At 41.1% G+C, this 25,249-nt stretch overlaps 1 protein-coding gene across 6 annotated transcripts in view; it reads left to right on the top strand.

Annotated features, from left to right (window-relative positions):
- Positions 1 to 25,249, top strand: part of SASH1 (SAM and SH3 domain containing 1) — a 322,758-nt gene that overhangs the window by 124,181 nt on the left and 173,328 nt on the right. Inside the window, exons 1-2 of one of the 6 annotated variants that reach the window (XM_057738102.1) lie at positions 7,434 to 7,568; positions 9,099 to 9,233. The exons of 3 other annotated variants lie outside the window; for them this stretch is intronic. In XM_057738102.1, coding sequence (XP_057594085.1) covers positions 9,153 to 9,233 — 81 coding nt within the window. In that variant the 5' untranslated portion in view covers positions 7,434 to 7,568; positions 9,099 to 9,152. Of the gene's footprint in view, positions 1 to 6,922; positions 7,569 to 9,098; positions 9,234 to 25,249 lie in introns of those variants that run through there. 2 more of the 6 variants (XM_057738100.1, XM_057738101.1) reach the window with 2 other exon arrangements.

Consider the following 25,249-nt stretch of genomic DNA (forward strand, 5'->3'; position numbering starts at 1 on the left):
GTGAGAAGGAAGATATGTTTCTGAGATTCTAAAATGATAGAACTTTATAGTTAAAGGGAAAGTTAAGAGGTTTCTTTTCTATCTCCCTCCCTCCCTCCCTCCCTTCTTTCCTTCCTTCCTTTCTGTATTATTTTAGAAACGGGAATGGGAATGTCTCTTTTCAGTAGCCAACAGGTACATTTTAGGAGTATAAAAATCATGCTCCTTGTGGTCCAAGATATTGGCTCCCCCATGAAAGACACAGAACAGAATAAAGCAGAGCTGTATACAGAGTTACAATCAGGCTGGGAAGTGCATCTAAGACTCATGGTTCTTCCTCAAGTAATTTATATAATAAATACATGACTCTTTAAAAATGAGTGGTAGAAAGGATATCACACCTTCCTTTGTTTTAATGAGTCAACACATATTTTTTCCAGAATGTTATACTCAGCTCAATGCTCCCCTCCTTTTTTTAATAGTTGTATGCAAATGTCATTAATTACAAATTTTTAATGACATTCTTGTTTGGTTGTTGTTCAACCAGAGTATTCTGGATAATACTTCAATTCTGGATAAAATTTGTAATTGTTTTCTTTTTTTCCTTTTTTTTTCTTTTATAAATTTATTTCTTTATTTTTTGACTGTGTTGGGTCTTCATTACCTGCTTGCGGTGGCTTCTCTTGTTGTGGAGCACGGGCTCTAAGCGGGTGGGCTTCAGTAGCTGCAGCATGTGGGCTCAGTAGCTGTGGCTCCGTATACATACTCTGAGTGCAGGCTCAGTAGTTGTGGCCCACGAGCTTAGCTGCTCCGTGGTATGTGGGATCTTCCTGAACCAGGGATGGAACCCGTGTGCCCTGCATTGGCAAGCGGATTCTTAACCACTATGGTTTCTGGCATTAATTTTGTGAGTGAGAATCTTTTGTTCTGTGTATATAACATTGCACTTCAAAGAAGCAGAGCAATAGTCTTAACTGGAGCTTTTGCATTTAATAGGAAAAAAATATTTTTCACAAGTACGTTTAAGCAATAGAGACAGCCAAGTAGGCATTCTCATTGGGTAGTTTATAAAATAGACAAGATTAATGAAGCAATTTGGTTCGTGGATGATACTTACCAGCTGTGCTTTTAAGACTTTCCCTGAATAATTTGGAAATGTTTAACATAATCTCTGATCTCTTATTATCACATTCCTTCTTTTTTTTCTTACACTCTCCTAAGCTAAAAAGATAGATAGCAGGGAGTATGATTCTAAAGATCATTCCCTCTCCATGCTTCCTTTTTGTTTCTTGTCCTTTTCAGTGTGGGGTAGCTCTCAGAGAATCTCACAGCTCCCCACAGGAGACACTGCTCCTGTGTTAATTTAGAAGTTATTTCACAGTGAGTCCAAGTCTTTGGGTTCTTTGCCTGAAACATTGTAAATTCAGTATTGGCAGCCCACTCAGAGTCTTTTGCTTCTTGTCTATAATGTGTGTTACTGAATAGTTCAGAATCCTCATATTTCAGAATTACAGATGGCTTTGGAAATTATCTAGTCTGACCCAACTATGCAAAATGAAATATCGGTCACATTGTTTTATGCCTGATGGAATAATTCCCAGGCAGAACCTTGATGTTTACATAGCGTCCACGCAGAGGAAAACCTAACTGGCTAGGCTAGGAACCTTGCTTATCAGAGTGGAAGAAGAGATTTCAGAGAAAAGTATTTATAACCCTGCATCATCATTTTGTTTATTTACCTTCTCTCCCTAGCCTGTCTGGGCTGTCTTCCCTTGGTTTTAATTTTTCTTTAGTTTGCTCTTAGCTCTTTTCTCAATCTCTCTAACCAGATACTCCATGATGAAAAACAGGTAGTGCTTTGGCTCACTTTTAAGGCAGTTGTGGAAAAAATGTGTTTGGGATTGTCAAGGGGAAAAATGTTTTGGCATTTCAGTCTTTCCTTGAAGTTAGGCCCCACCCCGCCCCCTAGGCATTGTGGAATGCCCCGCGTTGGAGTGCCAGAGAGGCGTGCTGACCGTAAGCAAAATGAAATGAGCTTATCTGTTTTCATTGCTCAATTTCAGAAGGCAGTATGGTAAAAAATAAATTGGACTAGTTATAATCTTTTGGATTTAACCTTCCATTTTTTTCTGTAGAATATGGGTTTCCTTTAAAAAATAACAAGTTTTTGAATGAAGCTATGTTCCTAAAACATGGGCTATTCTTATGGATAATACCTTTTATCCCAATAAATATGTTTAATTTTATTCCAGTAAATACATTTACTATTTTATTGCCTGCCCGTAAAAAGCCAACAGTCTCTGAACATCTGATTTGGAGATCTCCATTCACATATCTCATGACGGTTTCTTTTACCAATTAATTTTAAAAAGCAATCCACTGGTTTAGTTTTTCAATACAGTAAGTCCCCTACATGTGAACAAGTTCCATTCTGAGAGCTCATTCGTAAGTCCAATTTGTTCGTAAGTCCAACAAAATTAGCCTAGGTATTCAACTAACACAACTGGCTATATAGTCCTGTCATGTAATATGTTCATAATACTTTTCAAACAGTACATAAAAAACAAACACAAAAAGTAAAAACATTTTTAATCTTACAGTATAGTACCTTGAAAAGTACAGTATACAGTACAACAGCTGGCACACAGGGGCTGGCATCGAGTGAACAGGCAAGAAGAGGTACTGACTGGAGGAGGGAGAGGAGTTAGATGGTAGAGCTGAAGGATGGTCAGCAATAGGAGACGGAGGGCGAGCTGCAATGTCACTCATGCCCAACGTGGATGGAACACACGTTTGCATCTTTGAAAGTCTGCAACTTGAAGGTTCATAAATAGGGGACTTACTGTATAATATAATATATTTTAAAACTTTACCTTCCCTTGGCAATATGTTCCTTTTCCTTGTTTTGACATCCCCATAGTTCCAAGGGGCTCTCAAATTTGAGCGAATTTCACAATCGCCTGGGGGGTTTGTTAAAGTACAGGTCACTGGTCCCATCCTCAGAGTGTCTGACTCAGTAGGCTTGGGGGCTGGGGTATGGAAATTTCCGTTTCCAACAAATTCCAACAAATTGGTTAATGCTAACGCTTTTATTCTTGAGTCTACACTTTGAGAAGCACTGACCTAGATAAAATATTGTAAAAGATGGATCTAGTATGGACTAAGGTGATGTGGATGGTAGTGAAGATGGAGAGAATTGGATGAACTTGACATATATTTAGGAAATAGGACCCACAGGGCTTGTCCATGTTTAGATGGGGGTGATGGTGAGGTGTGGGGAGATTCAAGCGTGTCTCTGAGGTTGGTAGCTTGAATCAATGGATGGATGTAACGGAGCACACAAATGGGAAGTGAGCAGGGTGGAAGGGTCAGATTGTAGTGAGAAGTCATAAATTCTATTTCAAGTTTAAATAAAATATTTTTAAAATGTCAAACACAGAGTTGATTTTCAATAAATAGCATTGATATTACTGTTATTACTACCTTTACTTTCAAAACTGAATAGCCTTTATCACTTCACCATGCCAGAGGTAATCTCCCAGCCCTTTCACTCAGCAGCCACATTCCAGGGCTAGGAATGACTCTTTTATGTGACCCGGGAGGCAAGTATGAACAAAGACATTTTATAGATATCACCTCTTGGTATGAGTGGGCAGGGGGGAGAGCAAAAGGAGGGAAAAGGGAGAAAATGTTCTAATTCATAGAGAGTTACTGCCTGCATTTTCACACACAACCTCATAGCAACTGTGTTAAGTGAATTATCCTACTTCACAGATGAGATAAATAACTTGCCCAATGTCTTATAGAAACCTGAGTGAAAATTCAAACTCGTCTCTGTTCTGAACCGCTTATATTTGTTCTACTGCCAAAGTCTACCATTACTGCCAGGCAATAGACTTTTTACTTTCCTTATGTCAAAATGATCTCCTAGACCCTGCAACTTCTAGATTAGTGGCTTCTAAACTTGTAATCCTGCCACATAGTAAGATCCACTTTTTTTTTTTCAAAGCCATCTAGTATTTGCATTTGTATGTGTATGTGTGTATCTGTGTACTTATGTGTTACACACATATATGTGCAGCTGTATGACTGAGATTAATTTTCCAAGGAATAACGCTTATTGAGATAGGTGCATTTCCAATATTTACTTTCATTGAATGCATTCAGATAGTTCATTGCAATAAATGTTTATCAGAACTCACAGAATTGATTTCAGTCAACTTTTAGATCTCTACTAGGTGTCTAGAAAATCCTCTTCCATGTCCCTTTCTGTCCTTGGAATTCACTTAACAACATCATAACAATTCCAGTGAGCTGGATGAGGGAGAGCCCTGATGGAAAGAGAAAAGGAGAGAGCAGAATTCCTATGCAGATACTTTCCATATACATGTCTTTAATGGCTCATCTACACTCGCCCACTTCACAGAGCATTGTGGGAATCAAATAAATTATGATATAAATGAAAGAACTTTTAAAAGTAATCAAGTCATCTGACTTTGATTCTGCTCCATGTAGCTATGTTCACTTGGAGTGATCATTCAAGTTCTCCAGAGCCCATTTCTTCATCCTCAAAATGAGGGATCACCTTCAAGGCTGTGTCCCGCCCTCATGGAATATAATTCTATTATACAAATCTCTTTGTAAGCAGTACCCTATGGGACTCTGAAATAGTATAATGATGATTGTGATGTTGCTAATTATTCTCTATATTTTGTTAAAAAGCCCCTGAAGGAATTTTTGGAAGATTGACATTAACCAAAGGAGAAAAGACTCAATTTGGGAGAAGTAATCAGACTCATTTTGAGCAGAAACATCATGAATCTGATAAGTGAAAAGTTTCGGCTTCATTTTTCAGATGGTCAAAAAAAAATTATTCATGTTCTACAAGTAGAAAAATGACTGCTCAAAATTTCCTATTTATGTACAGACAGCAAAATTATAGGTACTAACATTTGCCCTCAGATGTATTACTTATTTCCTTATCCATTTATTAGGGAGCGCCAGGACAAGGAGCTTAAATATCTAGGGTAGCTTGATTCTCTAAATGCCAAAATGCTGGCTAAGATTTAATTATATTGATATGTGTGTTTGTATTGTTGCTAAATAGTACCTATCTTTAGATGACCTGAAATATAACATCACCTCTGAGGAGGTAGGTGGCAATTAGTGTGGCCTTGCCTCACCTAGGATGGGGAAACTGCCACGCAGAAAAGTTAAATGCTTTTCCCTCAGGTCATCTGGTGAGTCAAGAAGAAAGACTCATGACGGGTGCTGGGGAGTCCTGCTCCAACCATCTTGCTTATTTGGCTTCATACTCAGTCGCTTGCCAGAAGGTGTTTATGCAGAAAACTAGCTGCCCCCAGTAGAAGCAGCACTGTTCTTCGTATTTTCCTTTTCTTTTTAAAAAAATATCTATTTATCTATTTATTTATTTCGGCTGTGCCGGGTCTTAGTTGTGGCACGTGGGATCTTCCTTGAGGCGTGCAGGTATCGTTTAGTTGTGGCACGCGGACTTAGTTGCAGCATTCATGTGGGATCTCGTTCGCCGACCAGGGATGGAACCCTGAGCCCCCTGCATTGGGACCGCAGATTGGACCACCCGGGAAGTCCCTCTTTTGTATTTTCTTGAATTGAGTAAGGTACCACATGGCTAAATACATTGAAATTCTTAAATATACGTAAAATCAAATATACTGAAAAGATATTTTACCTTTTCCCATCATTTACTTATTTTCATGTCTTTAGAGATGTAATAATAATAATTTTAAAAGCCCACCAGTGCTTTAATGAATTTATTTGGGTTCCTAGCATCTTAGAACATGCACCTGGCCTAACTCCAGCATCAGCCCAGGAAAAAGCACCAGGGCTGGTCATTACTGACTCTGCGCCCAGCATTCCATTTCAACACAGTACTTCCTTACTATCAAGGGGAAACGTTCTCATTTTTTAAATTTCCTTTCAAAAAGATTATGCTTATACATTTGATTATCTTTGAAAAAGTTTTTTTTTTTTTTCAATTTTGAACTTTCCTCTAAGGGCTAGTCATCCTTTGGATCCCATAATTAATGCTTTAGGAAGGGGATTTCAAGGGGCATGCTCTTGTGCCCCTCCTTTTATGTGGGCTCAGAAGGAAAACAAAACAAAACAAAACAGGAGAGGCGTCTAAGACAACCAAGGGCCCTCTCCCTGGGGGCACCTCACCTGGGTTTTTGTAGCACTCAGTCCTTTAACATAGGGGCGGTTCCTTGTGGTTTCTGAACTGTTTCACCAAGTGATCAACCACCAGATCCAATGTGACGTGAACTGTCATCTCCCAGGGAGAATTCTAAGTGATTTTTAAAGAAACAATCACAAAAGGAGAAATGCCTTTACAGGGCTATTTCCCTCATAAAGTACATCCGTCATGGATCTTGTCCTTAGAAAAACACACACAGGGCCCAAGTGTGTTGGCTTAATGGCTACAACCAGAACATTTCCTTTTGAAAATGGCCCTTCCCTATGTCTTTACTGCAAAGGAAGAATTAAAACCCAAAGTGCATTTCCCCTAAACAGCTGACACCCCTAGCAATGCACGGCACTGTGGGCGCCCAGAAACCAAAATGTCCCCACTTGTAATAAACACGATGGAAAACAATGGCTCGTGCCCAAGCTTTCACACTTGTTTTTCCAAGTCTTGGCTGTCAGAGGCAGAGTTGTAATTCCTGAGGTCGCTTGACTTCAGGAGGGGCGAGGTGTGCGTGGTAACGACACTGACTACTTGGAAACTCTTTAAGCAGGAGCAGCTTAAAGATTAACTTTCTCGAGTTTCTGTGATCAAAACTGTTTCAGTGAATAGCGCGATTGGAAGCTTGCGCAGGCGGGAGACTGCAGCGCGGCCGCTCTTTCAACAGGCGATTTGTTCTCCTGTCTGTGGCTCATTTCCATGCAAAGAGCCTGACATCAGAGCACCTTTTGTTGCTAAACGCTTTCTGTAGCATCGAGGGGAGAGAGTCATGTGGAGCTGGAAGAGCTCATTTTGAAGAGAGGGGGCCCGGGAAGTTCCCTCCAAGTTCCAGAGGCACCGCGGTCACCCCGCGGGGCCCTGCCCAGACTTGCTGGAAGAAATGGGTCGCGTGCCTGCTTAGTCGGTCCCCGTCCCAGGGAGAGACGCCTCTGCAGCGGGTTGCATTGCTGCTGGTCTGCCAGAATTCCCCGCCGTGAAACTCAGTGGTGCGAACTTTGCCTCTTGCTACCCCGTTGCCGAGACGAGCCGGGCTGGGAAAGTTTCTGGACTTGTCAGTCGCGCGGCCCGCCGCCAGCTAGAGTCGAGGTGCGGGCGCCTGCCAGGGGCTCCCGCCGGGTCGGAGGCCTGGGCAGCGGGGGATGCGGCGCGGGGGCGCGGCTCGGTGGTGACGCGACGGGCGGGGACCGGCGCCAGGGGCCGGGCGCGCGCGGCTGCGGGGCCAGGGCGCCCCGGGGACCCGGCCATGGAGGAAGACGCGGGAGCCGCGGGCGCGGCGCCGGAGCCCGAGCCCGCGCCGGAGCCTGAGGCGGGCGCTGGCATGTCGGAGGCGTTCTCTCGGCTCTGGACCGACGTGATGGGCATCCTGGTGAGTTACCTGGAGCCGCGGAAACGCGGGGAGGGCGGATCGCGGGACCCGGGAGCAGGGCAGCCTCTCGGCGCCCCTTCGCGCTCCCCGACTCAGCAAGCCCGCTCCCCGACTCAGCAAGCCCGCTCCTCGGGGTCGTCCTTCTCTGGCTCCAGTTCTTAGGGGGTTAAATACACACGGTTTAGGATTTCAACCCCTAATTAAAAAATAACCAGCCACAGATCACATCAAAGATGTATTTTTTAAACAATCGGGTATGATATTCCACAGTTTAATCTGGGACACCTGCTGAGAAGTTGGTGTGGAAAAGACAGAGAACGAGTCCTTCAAAGACTAGATGTAATAGTATTTGCCTGATGTGCTTTCACAGTTGGATTTGGGAAAAGGCTGATGTTACTGATGTTTATCTCTGCACCATTTGTTGTCTGACTAGGAGAGGAAAACAATTACCTCCTTACTCAGAACCACAACAAGTTTACTTATTCTGTTTGCAGTTTTTCAGCTTGTAGAATTACAGGATATTTGTTGTTCTGTGTTTGGGACTAAAAACAATAGGACTTATTTTGCTAAATCTGTATTGTCATGCATTTTGAAATGTCCAGTAATTAAACCCACCCATGGATTTGGCATAATTTCTGACAAATAGCTTTTAGGCACGGAGGATGAAGCTTTAACTTGTTCAGGGTTCAGTGCCTTAAGGAGTTAGTAGATTTGCTTTGGTGGAGCTATAGGTAGGCAGGTAGACTGGAATCAGACTGGTGGGGTTATGACAGTCAGACATCTTACTCCACACATAAAACGTCAGTTTCATTGTAAAGATTTGGAATTGGCAGTTGTGTAGATCATTGGAAGAGGCTCTAGATTTACTTGCAGTTTGTTTGTTTGTTTTTTCCTTTAATAGAAAGAGGTGTAGTTTATAGAAAACTCTTCTTTGGGAGTGATGAAACCAGCACAACAATGAAACTCTTGGACTTTGGAGTGAGGTAGCCTGGGTTCAAATCCCAGCCCTCCCACTGACTGACTGCATGATCTTGGCCAAGCTACCCAGCTCCACTGATGTTCTAGTTCATCACCCGAAAAGTGAAGCAAAGAAGATTTGCTTCTTAGGTTTTCTGAGATTTAGCTAAGTTGATATAGAGCTAGTGCTCAGCATACTGATGCAGAGTAGGTGCTCAATAAATAATAGCTCTCTGTTTTTTTTTCCTCACAAATAATCTTGTGTGTCAGCTTTCCAGACATCCTAAAGTCCCAGTTATTCCATTTTCAGGTGTCCTTTGGCATGCATGATTATTCCTGTACAGAGAGCCAGGGAAGGTTGGTCAAAGATTTCTATCTGCTCATCTCACTCTCTGATATTTTAATTTATTTTATTTATTTATTTTTTGAAAACAGATTTATTTAGGGAGATACACACTCCATAGACAGAAGGGTTAGAGGGGCTCACTTAACCTGAAGTGTGGGCTCTGGGTTGTTTGGGAACAGGGGTGGCATGGGGCACTTTCTGAAGATTTGCTTTTCCTTCCTTGGCAGATTCCAGCGCTGTTGGATCAGTTGTAGCAGAGTGTTCTTTGGCTGAGTTAGAAGATGGGGTGGGGCTCAAGAAGCCCAGACCTGTTATTCAAAAGGCAGATGCAGGAGAAAAGAAAATATGTGGTTCTTACAGAGGTAATAGTTCGGTGTGAAGCTGAAAGACAGTAAAGATTGTCCCAAACAGGTAGCGTTCACCCATGTTTTGCCATATTTTATAAGGTCTTATTTTCCTTTAAGTCTTGGGCATCAAGATTGTTCCTTAGTGAAAAGGCAGATGAAGAAGACATAGATTACCTGTCCTTTGTACATGCCTGTAAGAAGTCACGAGGAGAAAAGGGCCTTTATTCTGCTTTGAGAAAGCTGTCATCCAAGTGTTTATAAGAAACTATCTTTGGAAGAATGTATCAAGACACAAAACCGACAGCTGACTTTCTCTGTTCTTATAGAGATAAGAGACATCATTTCCTTCATTTTGTATTTAAAATATGAGATTTTGCAATCATCTATCAGCCTCGACAGGTTGAAGGGACTTGATCCACGGCACATACACATTGTTAGGGGCAATGTCAGCCGGCATCCCGGTTCTCTGACCTCCACCAGTCAGGAGCCTGGTGCCATGATGTTCCATAGTTAACTATCCCAGGTCAACTTGGTAGAAATGTAATGACATCTGGTATTTTAGGCAAATGCTAATTGGAAGATTCTTTTGCAAAATTGAACTTCAGAGGGGAAGTAGAGGTAGTAGGGGAACTATACACCCAAACATGATACTTAGCAGATTTCAGGCACAGTTGCTACTTTATCTTTTAGATTCTTCTTAGCGTAAACATGTAAACTTCGAAGCTTCTTAGAATAAAACTTTTTAAAATGAATGAGCACAGCTCCTCTTTCCTGAAGGTCCAATACAGAGAGAAGCACTCAGCATCTGTCCCCTGTGGATTTTGTTGGTTCTAACCCAGGGGGAGGGTGTTATCCCCGAGGCATTGATCTCAGTAAATACTGGATGGTTGTTTGAGTTCATTAAGACACATTTTGCATTTAAATTAATTCAGTCCTGCACAGTTCAGCACCAACCAGTTGCTTTTATATAATTGTTAACAAAACGCTTATTTAGAGAGGTGATAGTATAATTTATGGCATGAAAACGCTTGAGTTTGCTGGAATGAATAAAATGCTAACAAGTGAATATGTAAATACAGAGTTAAGAGAAAATGAGTTTACAAAACCACTGTCGATTGTGAGGGCCTGGAGGGCATGGTCAGTATTTTACTCATTTTTCTACCTCTAGGGTTTGGGACTTACTGGGTGCTGAGAATATGGTTTTGTTGATTGAAAAAGGAAAAAAAGTATGTACTCTTAAATGCAGGAGCCACTTCAAAATACAGTTCTGTAAAGACTCATGCCCTGGCTATAATGGGGTGTGTTTATGAAGACTTTAATAAATTCTGCTCATGCCAAAGCTACCACTTGGACAGTTTCGTCATGCAAACTCAATTCCTGGCACTTCCACTGAAAACGTAATGGCAAATTGTGAAATGTTTGTAAACCCTGAGCAATTAAACCGTGGCCTTGTGAAATATGCTCTTCTGTTCTCTAACTCGGTCTGCTTGGGTTTTCAAAGCCTGTCACCTTTCACGATGACATACTTAGACTTCTGTTGAGAAGTGCAGAACAAGTTAGAATCCTGTGGGATTTTACTCTTTTATCTTTACCTCCCTGGTTGCAGACAAAACATTCCTTTTTCTTTTTGGGGGTTGGAGGAGGGTAGGAATTAAGAGTAGGAATTGCTGAGGTTATCAGATGAAGTAGATCATATTTTCAGTGCCAAGTATCCATTTGGTAAATTGTGATGGTTCATAATTTTTTCCTCCAGAGTTCGAGGACTTCATAAACGCAGAATCAGGCCTTAAAGCTACTCGTTCTCACTGTGAAGGGAGAGGAAGGGAGTTAGTAAGTGACTATTGTTTGCAGGATCCTGCAAGATGCACCTCCCCCAGACCTTACACTTCCCTGCTATGTTCCTACAGTTTACACCCATTTCCTAGCAATGCTTAGAAAATATCCATTGTGTAGACAAACTCTACACAGAGGATCTTCCCCTACTCTGATTCCCATGCAAGCTGCAGAAAAGAATGTTATAGGTTTATCTGTTAAGTTTATCTTTAGGTTAAGTTATCTGCTAGGTTTATTGTGTCTTGCTATTTACTCTTCCTTAAAAGACCCTCCTTTTGCTCTGTATTTTTGGGCAGGGTGTGGGGGAGGGGAGAGGTCAGTGAGATCCCTAGGGGGCTTTTTAAATGCAAACTCCTTTGTACAGACCAGTGTGTAATTTACATATTCTTTGGGTGTTGTCTTATGTTAAGCCCTTCAGCTAATGACTTAATTTTAGGTCTTGGCATCTGACAGTCAGCCCCAGTTTCAAATATTCTGACTTCATCTTGATTTTATGTTCCTGTTAGCCAGCTGAAAGCCTATGGTTTTTATATAAGTAGAGAAATTGCAGGGTGATGTAGCGGGAGGCACTGACTGAAGAGACCTTGGAAGTTAGTCCTCAACTCCCTCGTTTAGAGAGGAGGGAGGGCTTGAGGCAGCGGAGTAGGGACCAGAACTCAGACCTCTCGATTTTCACCTCTTTGCTAAAGGCAGTTAAGTCCTACAGTTCTGGCGGGGTCCTTAATTTGCTGTCAAAAGAGGCCCTGGGATTTCCCTGGCGGTCCAGTGGTTAAGACTCTGAGCTTACAATGCAAGGGGTTCAGGTTTGGTCCCTGGTCGGGGAACTAAGATCCATGTGGCACGGCCAAAAAAAAAAAAAGGCTACAAAGGGTCCCCTGCCCTAACGTGGCTGTTGATGCTCCCTGTCTTCCCACGTCCTGCTTTTGCCATTCACTTCCTTGTGACTCTTCCCTTCTTCACCTGGCTTGTCCTGCATCCTTATTCACCATCATTGACTCCAGCTTCTGATGATGGAATGCAGCTACGTGGGGAAGGGGAGGCAGTGCTTACAGGGACTGAGTCCCGGTACTGTGTGGGACCCTTCCCATACTTACCTTACTTGGTCCTCTCATGGTGACCAGTGGGCATTATTGTCCCCATTTTACAATGGAGAGGTAAACATCCATGTCCTGAATCACACAAATAGTAAACAGAGGTGCGGGCATCACATGTTATTTCCTGGAAATTAACTCCCAGTTGTGATTTTATAGTTCATTCTTTCACATCTCTGTTGAGACATCTATTGACTGTCAATCTTTTTGCTTAACCTGTTGAGCTAAGTACTAGCTGCACATGTCCCTGGCTTCCTGAAGGACAGTAGTTCTGTAGGAAAAAGAGCATCCACCATCCCTCCCATAAATACCCAGTCTTGCGGTGCAGTGTGCAGATGACCCCAAAGAGCACAGAGTTGGGGAGGGTTGGCAGTGGTGCTGGGGCAGGAAGTCCAGTCCCAGAAATGCCTTTCAGTTTGGGCCCTGGCATGTAGTAGGTTTTACCTGAGAGGTGTTTCCCAGTGAGGGCTAAGGAGGAGGGAAGGAAGGAAGGGCCTTCTGGGCAGAGCCAAGGGGAAAAAAGATGGGAGAGCACAGAGCACTGAGGTGGGTGCCAGGTCCTGAGTGCTGAAGTAGCTAGAATCATTCTGTATCAATCTCATCTCCAGTGAGAAGCCGTTGTAGAATTTTAAAGTGACATGTGACATGATCACTTAAAAAAAAATACATTTATTTATTTATTGGCTACATTGGGTCTTCGCTGCTGCACATGGGCTTTCTCTAGTTGTGGAGAGCGGGGACTACTCTTTGTTGTGGTGCTTGGGCTTCTCATTGTGGTGGCTTCTGTTGTGGAGCACGGGCTCTAGGCGAGTGCGCTCAGTAGTTGTGGTGCACTGGCTTAGTTGCTCCATGGCATGTGGGATCTTCCCGGACCAAGGCTCGAACCCCTGTCCCCTGCACTGGTAGGCGGATTCTTAACCACTGCACCACCAGGGAAATCCCATGATCACTTTTTAGAAAAGTGACTTTTATGGGTGATGAGTTGGTGATGAATTTGGAAGAAGACTGCTTTAGTGATCCAGGCAAGAGAAGATGAGAGCTTGGATTAAATGTTTAGGAAACATACCAGTTTATCTATCACCTGGCTTCTATTAGTCCCAATATTTTACTCTAGAAGTAGTCAAGGATTGCTCATGGTAATTTACTTTTGATAAACTCTTTTAAGCTCAAGAGTAGGCCAGGTTAAGGCAAGAGATTTTTAGACATGTAGTGTTGTGATTTTTTTTTATTCTAAAGAAAAAATATCTATCTTGACACATCTATGTGTATCTAATTACCTGTCTATCTATATGGAGTGAATGATTTAATTCCTTAAAGAGGGGAGTTATTTATAACAATATACATACACTATAGCTAAAGGATCTTTAATTCTATCTTTTAAAAGCTAATTCTAGAGGACAGTGAAATGGAGGGGAATATTCAGTTGCACATATTGATTCATAAGCAAATCTGTAGCTCAATTTTACAAAGGACATAAGCGAAAAACCTATAACTAGTATTTTATTTAATGTATTCTTTTTAAGAGTACTTTATGCTTCAGACTTAACCATCATAATCCCACTGTGATATATGATGCGCTTACCCATGGTTTATACACATTGTTTTCTTAGCGTAGAAATAAAATTGATCTTAAAATAATGAAGTCAGATGGATAGAGGCTAAGACTCTAAGAGTTAACTGTACCATTTAATACCAGTGAGTATAGACTAAGACTATAAGAATTAACCAAAGCTTCAGACTAATTCTGAGGTCAAATGTATTTTTTATGATAACCTGGATTTGTCATTTTTCAGATGGTATGCTCATTTATTTATTAATTTAATTTGGTAATGAATCTGGAAATTTGTGAGTCTGTTTCTCATTAGTTTTGCCTCTAGCCAGCTGTCTAGTGTCCCACCTTTTGTTTCATAAGATGTTTTACTGGGCAGCATTAATTCTTTATGAGTTGAGATGCTTCCTGGAGATAACCTAGCTTGTGTTTTTTTCTTGCTTGTCAAGTCCTGTAACAGAGACGACGCCAGCATGGAGACTGGAGACCCAGGCATTAGAGTATCTTAGAGACTCAGGACAACAAAAGCTTGATAATCAGATAGTTTTTCCTGTCTGTAATCTGTATTCTTTCTTTTCTGAAGGGATCTCCTATTGTCTTTCACCTTTCTAAGGTGATTGGTAAAAATGTGAATATGTTTGTGTTTATAATGAATGCTCTGTAGACTTTTGTTCCGTGTGTCCATAGAGATACTTTACAGCTCTTCTTGGTGTCTATGATGCAGGATTGATTCCTGGTTGATTTTGTTGCTTCATCCTTTGTTTGGTTTTACAGCAAGTAGTGAGTGAGGAAGGTCCAGTGTGTCTACATATCACTCTGCCTAGTTGTGGCTTCATTTTCTGTCCTGGCATGCAGAATTAAAAATGGAATTAAAAGTGAAAGAAAAATAAATGCATGTAATTGTAATTTTAACTGAAAGTATCATTGAAGGGCAGAATAAAAAATTTTTTAGTATCCTAAGCCCTAATTACTTTAAAAATTTATCCTAGTTTATTTTATGGACTTGAGTACTTTTGCCTAAGACTTGCTATCGACCAACACATTTTTCACACTAGAGCTAAAAAATGTTTTTATGCTCTTTTTGAGCATTCTTAAAAATGGAGTGTTTCCATATCAAGTTATTTGTTATTAAAATGAAAGGAATATTCTAGTTTAAGAATAAGTAGCTTTGCTGTAGGCTTACGTCCACTTTCAGAAGATTTTAAAGGCCTCACTATAAGATAAACCATTAACAATCTTACAGATGCCCTTGTTTGGAAATGCACAGGGTTAAAAAAAAATTTTTTTTAAACAAAACGAGATACACCTACACACGTATAACAGTGGCCAAAATCTGGAACACTGATACCATCAAATGCTGAAGAGGATGTGGAGCAACAAGAACTCTTGTTCATTGCTTGTAAGAATGAAAAATGGTATAGCCAAAGCAATCATGAGGGAAAAAAATGGAGCTGGAGGAATTAGACTGCCTGACTTCAGACTATACTACAAAGCTACAGTGATCAAAACAATATGGTACTGGCACAAACACAGAAATATAGATCAATGGAACAGGATAGAAAGCCTAGAGATAAACTGTGCTCAACTAATCTATGACAAAGGAGGCACGAATATACAATGGAGAAAAGACAGCCTCTTCAATAAGTGGTGTTGGGAAAACTGGACAGCTACATGTAAAAGAATGAAATTAGAACACTCCCTAAACACCATACACAAAAATAAACTCAGAATGGATTAAAGACCTAATGTAAGGCCAGACACTATAAAACTCCTAGAGGAAAACATAGGAAGAACACTCTTTGACATAAATCACAGCGAAATATTTTTTGACCCATCTCCTAGAGTAATGGAAATAAAAACAAAAATAAATAAGTGGAACCTAATGAAACTTCAAAGCTTCTGCACAGCAAAGGAAACTATAAGCAAGACGAAAAGACAACCCTCAGAATGGGAGAAAATATTTGCCAATGAATCAACAGACAAAAGATTAATCTCCAAAATATATAAACAGTTCATGCAGCTCAATATAAAAAAAAAAAAATCAAAAAATGGGCAGAAGACCTAACTAGGCGTTTCTCCAAAGAAGATATACAGATGGCCAAGAGGCAAATGAAAAATGGTACAGCCACTCTGGCGGTTTCTCACAAAACTAAGCCATTTTCTTGCCATCCAGTCCAGCAATTGCACTTCTTAGTATTTGCCCAAAGAAGGTAAAAATTTAAGTCCAGCAAAAACCTTCACACAGCTGTTTATAGCACCTTTATCCAAAATTGCCAAAACCAAGATGTCCTTCAGTAGGTGAATGGACAAATAAAGTGTGGTGGAATATTATTTAGTGATAAAAAGAAATGAGCTGTCAAGTCATCAAAAGATGTGGAAGGACCCTAAATGCATATTACTAAGTGAAAGAAGCCAATCTGAAAGATTTTTTATTCTTACTGTATGACATTTTGGAAAAGGCAAAACCATGGAGTAAAAAGATGAGTGGTTGCCAGGGATTGAGGGGAGGGAAGGGTGAATAGATGGAGCACAGAGGATTTTTATAATGAGGGATAGATACATACAACACTAAGAGTGAACCATCTTTGTATTTGGGGTGATTGTGATGTGACAATATAGGTTGTAACAAATGTACCACCAAGCAGTTCTCAAATTCTCAGTGGATACTGACTGAGTTTCCCACAAATTTAATTCGTGTGTGACACTATCTACTAGTGTCAGATCCCACAGGTTAGGGGCTCAGTCCCAAAGACTGCCCTGTTTCAGTTGCCAATCGAAAGTCCAGATTGTTACTTGTGCTTTTGAATGACTGGCTGTAAACTGGAGGTTTCTGCAACCCCCTTTGGGTTCCATTAACTTGCTACAGCAGCTCACAGAACTCAAGAAACCAATTTACTTGTTAGATTAACCAGTTTACTTACTAGATTACCAGTTTATTATAAAGGGTTGTAACTCAGGAACAGCCAGAAGGAAGAGTTGCTTAGGGCGAGGTGCGTGGGGTGGGGGGGGGGGGGGGGCGAGGAATTACCATGCTCTCTGGGGCATCATTCTCCCCCAGTCTCCACATGGTCACCAATCCAGAAGCTCTCTGAACTCTGTTCTTTTAGGTTTTTATGGAGGCTTCATTATGTAGACTTGATTGATTATGCATTGGTCTTTGGTAACTGAACTCAATCTCCAGCCCCTCTGCCCTTCAAGGATGTTGGGGGATGGGGATTGGTTGAAACTGAAAGTTCCTACCCTCTAATCACTTGGTCTTCCTGGTGACCAGCTCCAGCCCAAGGCTATCTAGGAACTCCAGGCTGTCACCTCATTAGCATAAACTCAGATGTGCTCTGAAGGGACTTCTAATGAATGACAAAAGATGCTCTCATCACTCCAAATTCTAGGGTTGAGAGCCCTGTACCAGGACTGGGAGGAAGACCAAGTATCTATTTCCTATAAATCCACATATGACAGTGGGGCATACTGATAATGAGGGGAGCTCTGCATGTTTGGGGGTAGGAGATATATTGAAAATCTTTGTACCTTCCCTTCAACTTTGCTGTGGTCTTAAACTGCTAAAAAAAAAAATGAAGTCTTAATAAGAAAATAATAATTAAAATTATTTTGGTTTTAATCAAGCGAAGAGTAACAAACGGAGAACATTTAAAAACAAAAAAAGTGGTTAAACACCTCTTAGAAAACTGAAAGATTATTTTGTTAGGGGAGTTAAGAGCAAAGGAAGCAATTCAGAGTGGCTTCAAATCCTGACTTCAACATTTAGTGGACCCGTGACCTGGGCGAGTTCCTGAAGCATTCTGTGCCTTGGTTTCCTCGTCAGTAAAATGAGGATAATAGCCACTCACATCATTGGGTATGGTAAGGTTAATTAAATCACTAGAACTGTGCATGGCATATGGTAAGCAGATCATAAATATTCATTATTATTAGCTGTTAATAGTTAAATCTCCTTTAGTTGGAATATGAATTAATTTTCCTTCACTCTCATCTTTAAATGGAGGGGTGCTCTGTTTCCACATGTTCAATTTAGGAATGATATTAACTATTGATTTAATGTATGTCAGATGCCCTTTTTAGAGTACACAATTTGAAAACAGATGCATAAATTGCTTCAACGTATTAACCTTCAGGTTTCATGTTACGAAATGGGTGTTAAAAATGTTCTGGATATGCAAGAGAGAGAATGTATGAAACTTGTGAATAGGCGGGGTTTTCTGGAGCTAAGATATTTGTAATGAAACCATATTTTTTGTTTAAACGGTATCCAGATTGCTATTTTCAGTTCTCTTGAACTAAGTAGCACAATAATATGAAATCTTTTTAGTAGTTGACTTCTTAGAAACATGTAAAATATATTGAAGGCATCCACTTAACTAATGATTTTATTTTTTGAATGCTGGACTCATGTAACTGTACTAAATATACTAGCATTATCTTGAACTTTTTTGTGAAATACTTTCGCAGGGTTTTATTGAATTAACCACTGTTTTTGTCAGGGTTGCTAAACATTCGTTCTGTATTTTTGCATCTTAATTAGGAATCTTCCATCTCCAATCAAGAATTTATAAAGGCATCATATGGTAGTGTCCCCACCAGAGCCCAAAGCAACCTGCAAACACATGTCAGTGTGAACATGATAGAAAATTGGATTCCTTGTGGTTTGAGGAGATTATTATTATTATTAATTATTATTATTATTCAACATGCCACTTATATACATTTTAATTTGGGAATAACTTTACTATGCATCTATAGAAAACATGAAGGAATTTGAAACTTTGGGAAAGTCTGTAAAGACAAACATTTTATGCTGGCAAGATAAGACATTTCATGTTTAAAGCATATTTTATCATGACACACAATTTTATTGAAAACTTTCCCCAGAAGTGTAGCCTTAGGATATAACCTACTGAGGAAAGGTTATTACTGCCTCTACAGCATTTTGCTTCTACTTCCGTAACATGTGGTGTCCAGGTGGTGACTTAGTGAAAGCCCCTCATAACCCTGGTGCATGGTAGTGATTTGCCCTGATTAGATATTATGAAACTGATGCTGTGGAAGAGCATTAAAGTGAATAGGTGTCAAATGATTCATAAAAGATACATGAAAGATACAGTGAAATCCATATGATGTAACTTTAGTACTAGCAGAGAACTATGTACTGTTTCAACAGACCAGAATGTCAGATGGCAACCTCCACAATCTATATCAAAGAACTCTTCAGCTTGTCACATCACTGAAAGACTGCACATTCCAAAGATTGTGTCTTTAGAAAGCAGGGTATCTTCCGTGGTAGAAGAGCTTCCATAGAAACCAGAGGGGAAGCAAGTAGAACTAATAAACTCCTTAAACATAAGGAGATTTTCAGCAGGTCACATCCCTTACTCTGAGAAGTGCTGCTCTAGAGATTAGATAATAATGCTTACATTAGCATATAATTCCTTGTGTTTCATGGTGTGGCCTTACATGCATCGACTGGTTTGATGCCCTTATAGCTACCAGAAACCCAGCCTTTTTGGCAGCCACAATTCTCTAGCCTGGTGAGTAATCTAGGGTTCCTGGTTTCCTTTTCAAACACATTGACATTTCATTGCCCATATTTCAGTACCCATAATTCAACAATTTCTGGTTGATTTTTGGCTTCTGTAAATTCTAGGCTTCTAAGTTCATCTATTTTATCTGAAAAATAGAGGTGAAACACGGAAGTTATATCTTTGCAAATATTTTCAAATGCTCCCCTGAAGTAGACCAGACCCAACTAGATGTGGACTCTGCTATTTTTTGAGTGGAGTTTCAGGATAAAGCCAGAAAGTGATCCCTAGTCTGGATTTTCCCATTTTCCACGCAGGCTGCTTGGTCCCTGGGGTCTTGGATACCATAATGTGGGTCAGTGTGGCAAACACTCAAGACTTTGCAGGTTCACCTTGCAGGTTCTGCCAAGGAGGCAGAGAGAAGCACAAACGTCTGATGTCTTGCGACCAGCTTGCCACAAATTCTAGAAAAGCCACAGTTTAGTTCTCATGTCTTCCAGTTTGTTCTTCTGCTGTGGTAAACAGGAAGGCTCACTTTCACAACACTGGGAAAGGCAAACTCTCCTGTTATCAGCCAAAAAGTTCTTCAAGCTGCAAAACAGTTTGGTTTTATGTTAACTAGGTTTATATATGTATATGTATATATATATTTTTTTTTTTAAATCAAGGTTTTTAAAAAGACACACAAATCTTTCATTTGTATACCTGTGGACTTACTTGCAGATGAGTTTAAGGGTGTTCTGTTTCAAGTCCTTACATATAAAGAAGAAGATCTGGGTCGAGAGTTGCTCAAGGGTGCTAGGCTACAGATGATTCCAGAGGATCAGCCAAAGACCAAGTGAACAAGCCAAAGCAAGATTTGTTTAAATCCTGAATTTACTAGTTAGGTCAAGATAAGTAAGTACTGAATTGTGCAATGCAGTTGGCAGAGGGGACTGATGAGGCTCCAAATGTTGTTTTGGTAGAAAAATGACTTAGCAAAATGAATGAGGGCTGGGGGTAGTAACACACTACCTTCTGGTGTCCCCTGATGATCTAAATCATAACAAGCGTTATTAGTGCCGAGGAAAGTATGCTGGTGGTGCTGCGGTGCCTTGGGTGTGGCTGAGAGTTGCCGCTGTGCAGCTAGGGATGTAGCCAACATTCTGCCATGTCTGTTAAAACTAAAGGTGATCACCTTTTTTCCTTTATTTTTAAGTCACTACTTCTTAGACGATTAGCAGTCAGTTAATTGGTTCTTGGGTTTCTGGTTTCTAATGCTTTGTGTATCTGTTGTCCTTTATGGACTTTTTTTTTTTTAGCTCTTTATTGGAATATAATTGCTTTACACTCTTGTACCAGTTTTTGAGGTATACCAACGTCAATCAGCTGTATTTATACACGTATCCCCATATTCCCTCCCTCCCACGACTTCCCCCCACCCTCCCTGCCTTTATGGACTTTTATTTTAAAAATATAAGCATATATTCTTTGTGGCAATGTTGGGAGAGTGCGCAGGATAGAATCAAATTTTTTTTTCCTGCAAACCAGAGGAACTTAGAAATTCAGTTGTCAGCAGATTCTTTGGGGGACTTCCTTTATTGATTCCTACACAGCTCTACATTCCACGCTTCCTTGAAGCTTCAGAACTCAGTGGCTAGAACAAAGAACATTCTACAGTCTGCTACCCAGTCAACCACTGTAATTTTTTTTTTCCTCAAGGAATTTGCAGGTTATAGTTTTGTGCAGTAGTTGGAATATTCTTTGAAACTTGACTGCCATAAACACTTGTTTATAAACCATTTTAGCAAAGATGCCATGGGACAGAAAGATAAGAGTAATAATAAAAATCACATTCTTGGCAGCTGATATTGATTGACTGATTGATCATATACTATGTGCCAAACACTGTACGAAGCGCTTTCCATGCGTTATCTCATTTCATTGTCCCTGTAACCCTGCGAGGTGGTGGTATGGGTTGAACTGTATCCCCCCAAAGAGATGTGCTAAAGTCTTTTTTTTTTAATTAATTAATTAATTTGGTCGCACCAGGTCTTAGTTGCTGCAGGCAGGCTGCCCAGTTGAGGCATGCAGACTCTTAGTTGTGGCATGCATGTGGGAATTCTGCCCCTTGCATTGGGAGCATGGAGTCGTATCCACTGTGCCACCGAGGAAGTCCCTTAAAGTCTTAACCCTCAGACTTCATCTCACAATGCAGCCGTATTTGGAAATAGGGTCGTTGTAGATTTAACTAAGTTAAGAAGAGGTTGTTAGAATGGGCCCTAATCCATAGTGGGGAAAAGTAGACCCAGACCCAGGCATGTGCAGAGGGAAGATGATGTGAAGAGACATGTGAACAGAGAGAGTGATATGAAAACGGAGGATTAGAGTGACGCATCTATGAAGCCACGGAATGCCAACGATTGCTGGCAACCCACGACAAGCTAGGACGAGGCAGGGAAGGATTCCCCTCCAGGTTTCAGAGGGAGCACTGCCCTGCTGAAACCTTGACTTTGGACTTCCGGCCTCTAGAACTGTGAGGCAATACGCTTCTGTTTTAAGTCACCCAGGTTTTTGGTACTTTGCAATACAGCAGTCCTAGGACACTGATACAGGTGGGTGCTTTGTTATCTTCTTTCTACAGGGGAGCAGCTGTTGGGAAAAGGAGGAGGGTATAAAGAAAGCAGAACTCTTTCTAGTTTTAATACTTTTCTTGGAACAACACCTTGACCAGGAGGAGATGGAAAATTGACAAGATAGATAAACAGTGAGCCTCAGTAAGAACCTGACCAGGGCAGCACAGACACCTGTGCAACAAACGCTTATTGGGTTTGGGTGAGTTCCAGCAAGGGTGAGGAAGACAGATTCCTCTATTCCTCTCCCAAGTGCTAGGGAGTAACAAGAGGGACAAAGCTGGAAGGAAGTGTTTCCTTCGCGAAGGTCCAGTATGTCTCATTTGATGAGCCGAGGAAAGAAGTGGACTTGAGCAATGACCTTGTGTTCCATCTTCCCACCCACATAAGCCCTCAGGTCAGTGCCTACAGCTTTTCCCTCTTCTGCTCATTGTTACTGCTGTTTCTCTCTCTCTGTGTATATCTAGCGAGAAAGAGAGAGAGAGAGAGATGAAAGTAAGGAGAGGGTGGGGTGGGTGATGAGGAAATGGAGACTTAAGAATGTCTGATTACATCTTTGTCCCGAAGTGGCAGAAATGAATTAATCCTCCAAAGAGGACAACAATTCTTTGCCCCTGACCCCGTCCCCATCTCAACTACTGCGCAGAGGAGAAGTTGGGAGAGGGTGCCGAGACAAAACAGATTGTCCCGTTGGTGCTGGATTTCTTGAACTGACTTCTAGGGTGGGGCAGGTAATCTGGGGGTGGGGTGAGGGTCGGAGAATCTGGCAAAGGATTTTGGAGGATGGGGCTGCATGGCCCAAAGGACTGTTGGTGGTGATATCCGTAAATATTAGGCTGTCCTGTTTCATCCTTTGGGCTCACCCTTTGAATTTTCTGCCCTCAATCCTTCAAATCCAGTAAGAGGGAGATGAATCATGGTATTCCATAAGGACTATTTTAGGAAAGGAGTGCTAGAGGTTTCTAGATGACAACGTTAACCTCTTCTTGAGTCTTCTCCTGGTACTACTTTACTCCCCTGGTCTTTGAGCCAGTGTAGAACGCTGAAGGTATCTTAGCTATGATGCAAGATTTAAGGAGTCAGAAACCACTCTTTGCGGGATTGCTGAGAGTTAGGAATGAAAGTGAGAGAGGGTATGGAGAAAATGGAAATAATTTATAGTGTTTTATTTTATTCTCTGTGGATTCTTTACTGGACATTTTAATTAAAATCTTATGGGACATTCATCCTAAAAGGTTCAGACCCCGGAATAAATTAATTTTAATCCCCACCATTCATTCAGAATAAATGCTTTCAGAGATCTGTCTTGGTAAAGTACAATAAAAATGGATTGTTAGAAAAATTAAGTTTCCTACCTCATCTGTAGCCCATCCTGTTAGTAATGGACTGCTCCCTCTAGTACATTACCATAGATTACTTTTCCAACTCTAGTTCAATGATTCAAGCCAAAACCTTCATCACTTCCCTTTGGAGACTATTACACAGCCCACCAGACATCCTATTAAGAAACTTCTGATTTGCAAAGGAAAAGGAAAATTTTAAAGTTGAGACTGAGAAGGAAGATGATTCATGGTCCCAAAGGAAGAGGGCTCCAGAAGTTTTCAGAAATGGCCCTCAGCTGCCACCCCTTGCTTTGGAAACATACTCACCAAGGGGCCAAGGGAAGTCAATGGAATGAGTGTGAGGACCAGAGTGCAGTCCCTTAAAAGGATGACAGAAGAATCAGTAATTTGGAATCAAGCTCAGCAATGGGTAAAAAAGGGTGTAAGACACCTCATTAATGTAATGTAATGTGGGAAAATGGAAATTGCTATGGTTGGGGCAGGAAATGATTCAAAGCCAAAAGGAAGATTTCTGTTGGTACAAGTTCAAGGTGAGAGCCAGTTCTGGCTGGTGGCTCTGTCTATGATTGAAAGACTTGCTGACATAGCAGTAGAGTGAGCATTGTTCCTAAGAGTTTTGACAGCAACAAACACTGCAAAATAGTAACAGTGAAACACAAAGTCAATATAATATCAGCTCTCCCTTGCCCACCATCACCCACCCTCCCATTCGAAAGTAGAGTGTTCCTGAGACTTTTCATAAGCTGAAATGGCTTAAAGGGAAGACGCAGTTACATACCGTAGTGTACATTTTGCTAACAAACGCACAAAGTACAGTTGACCCTTGAACAACACAGCGGTTGGGGGCACTGACCCCCTCCCCCCGCCGTTGAAAATTCGTGAAAATCTGTGTACTGCTATCTCTGCCTCGAAAACAAAGGAATTGATAAATGACTCACCCAAGGACAGGAAGCTGAAATAGGGTAGAATTAGGACTCAAACCCTAGTTATTCTGATTCCATATGTTGATCTCTTGTCAAACACACCCTTTTCCCCACACTTAGTTAATTTAAAGATCTGTAAAGTGAAAATACAGGTACTATATTTATTGAAAAGAATCCACGTATAAGTGGATCTGTGCACTTCAAATGTGTGTTATTCAACAGTCAACTGTAAATCAAGGTGAAGCACAGGTGCTCAGACTCAGTTCAAAGTCATGGCATCTTGATGCTTAGAGACTGAGTATGGGTCCCAGGGAAAGAAGTGTGCACTGCAAAACGTACAACTGATCTCAAATTACCCTTTTCACCTTTTTCATAAAAATGAAAATCCTCTGGGTTTTCTTTGGTTAGCAAGAACAGGTGCTAATGCCGGTCTTTCATAAACATGAAGTGGTGTAAAGCGAACTTTTGAAAAGCGGGGGATACCTGCATTCCAAAAGACAGCACATTCTATGATTTACAAAACTCACTTCTCCAAGTATTTTACTGTGTCCCCTTTAGACCAGGCAAGTTCCTGACTGTCGTGCCTCACTGTCACATAACTTACAATTCTGGACTTTTTTTTTCTTTTTTAATCGTAGCTCTCATGACATGGCAAACACATTCTTCTTCTTCTCTGAATATGTTAGCACCCACTATTTGTATCACTCATTTGACATTTTGCCATGTTATTTGTTGGATCGAACTCTTACTACATTTTAATTTTAATTTTAATTAATTTATTTTATTTTTGGCCACACTGTTCAGCATGTGGAACTTCCCCGACCAAGGATCAAACCCTTGCCCCCTGCAGTGGAAGCACAGAGTCTTAACCACTGGACCACCAACTACCTTTTAATTTTTTTTTACTGAGACCTGTTGTGGGCAGGAGCACAGTGCTGCCTGCCAAGATGCTGAGGAGGGTGGTCACAGTGTAGCTCTCGTCCCCATCCTCCACCCCACAACTGCATTTCTCATTAGGAATTCAAATGCTGTGTCCTCAGTTTCCTTAAGCACCTTCCACGTCTTGCTGCCCCTCGCTGATGTGGCTCCTTTAAAGGGACTTCAGTGGACAGAGAGATGGCGCTAGGAAGACAGAGAGAAGTTTTA

This window comes from Hippopotamus amphibius, chromosome 6 (genome assembly GCF_030028045.1).
Source record: "Hippopotamus amphibius kiboko isolate mHipAmp2 chromosome 6, mHipAmp2.hap2, whole genome shotgun sequence".
Classification (NCBI taxonomy): Eukaryota; Metazoa; Chordata; class Mammalia; order Artiodactyla; family Hippopotamidae; genus Hippopotamus; species Hippopotamus amphibius.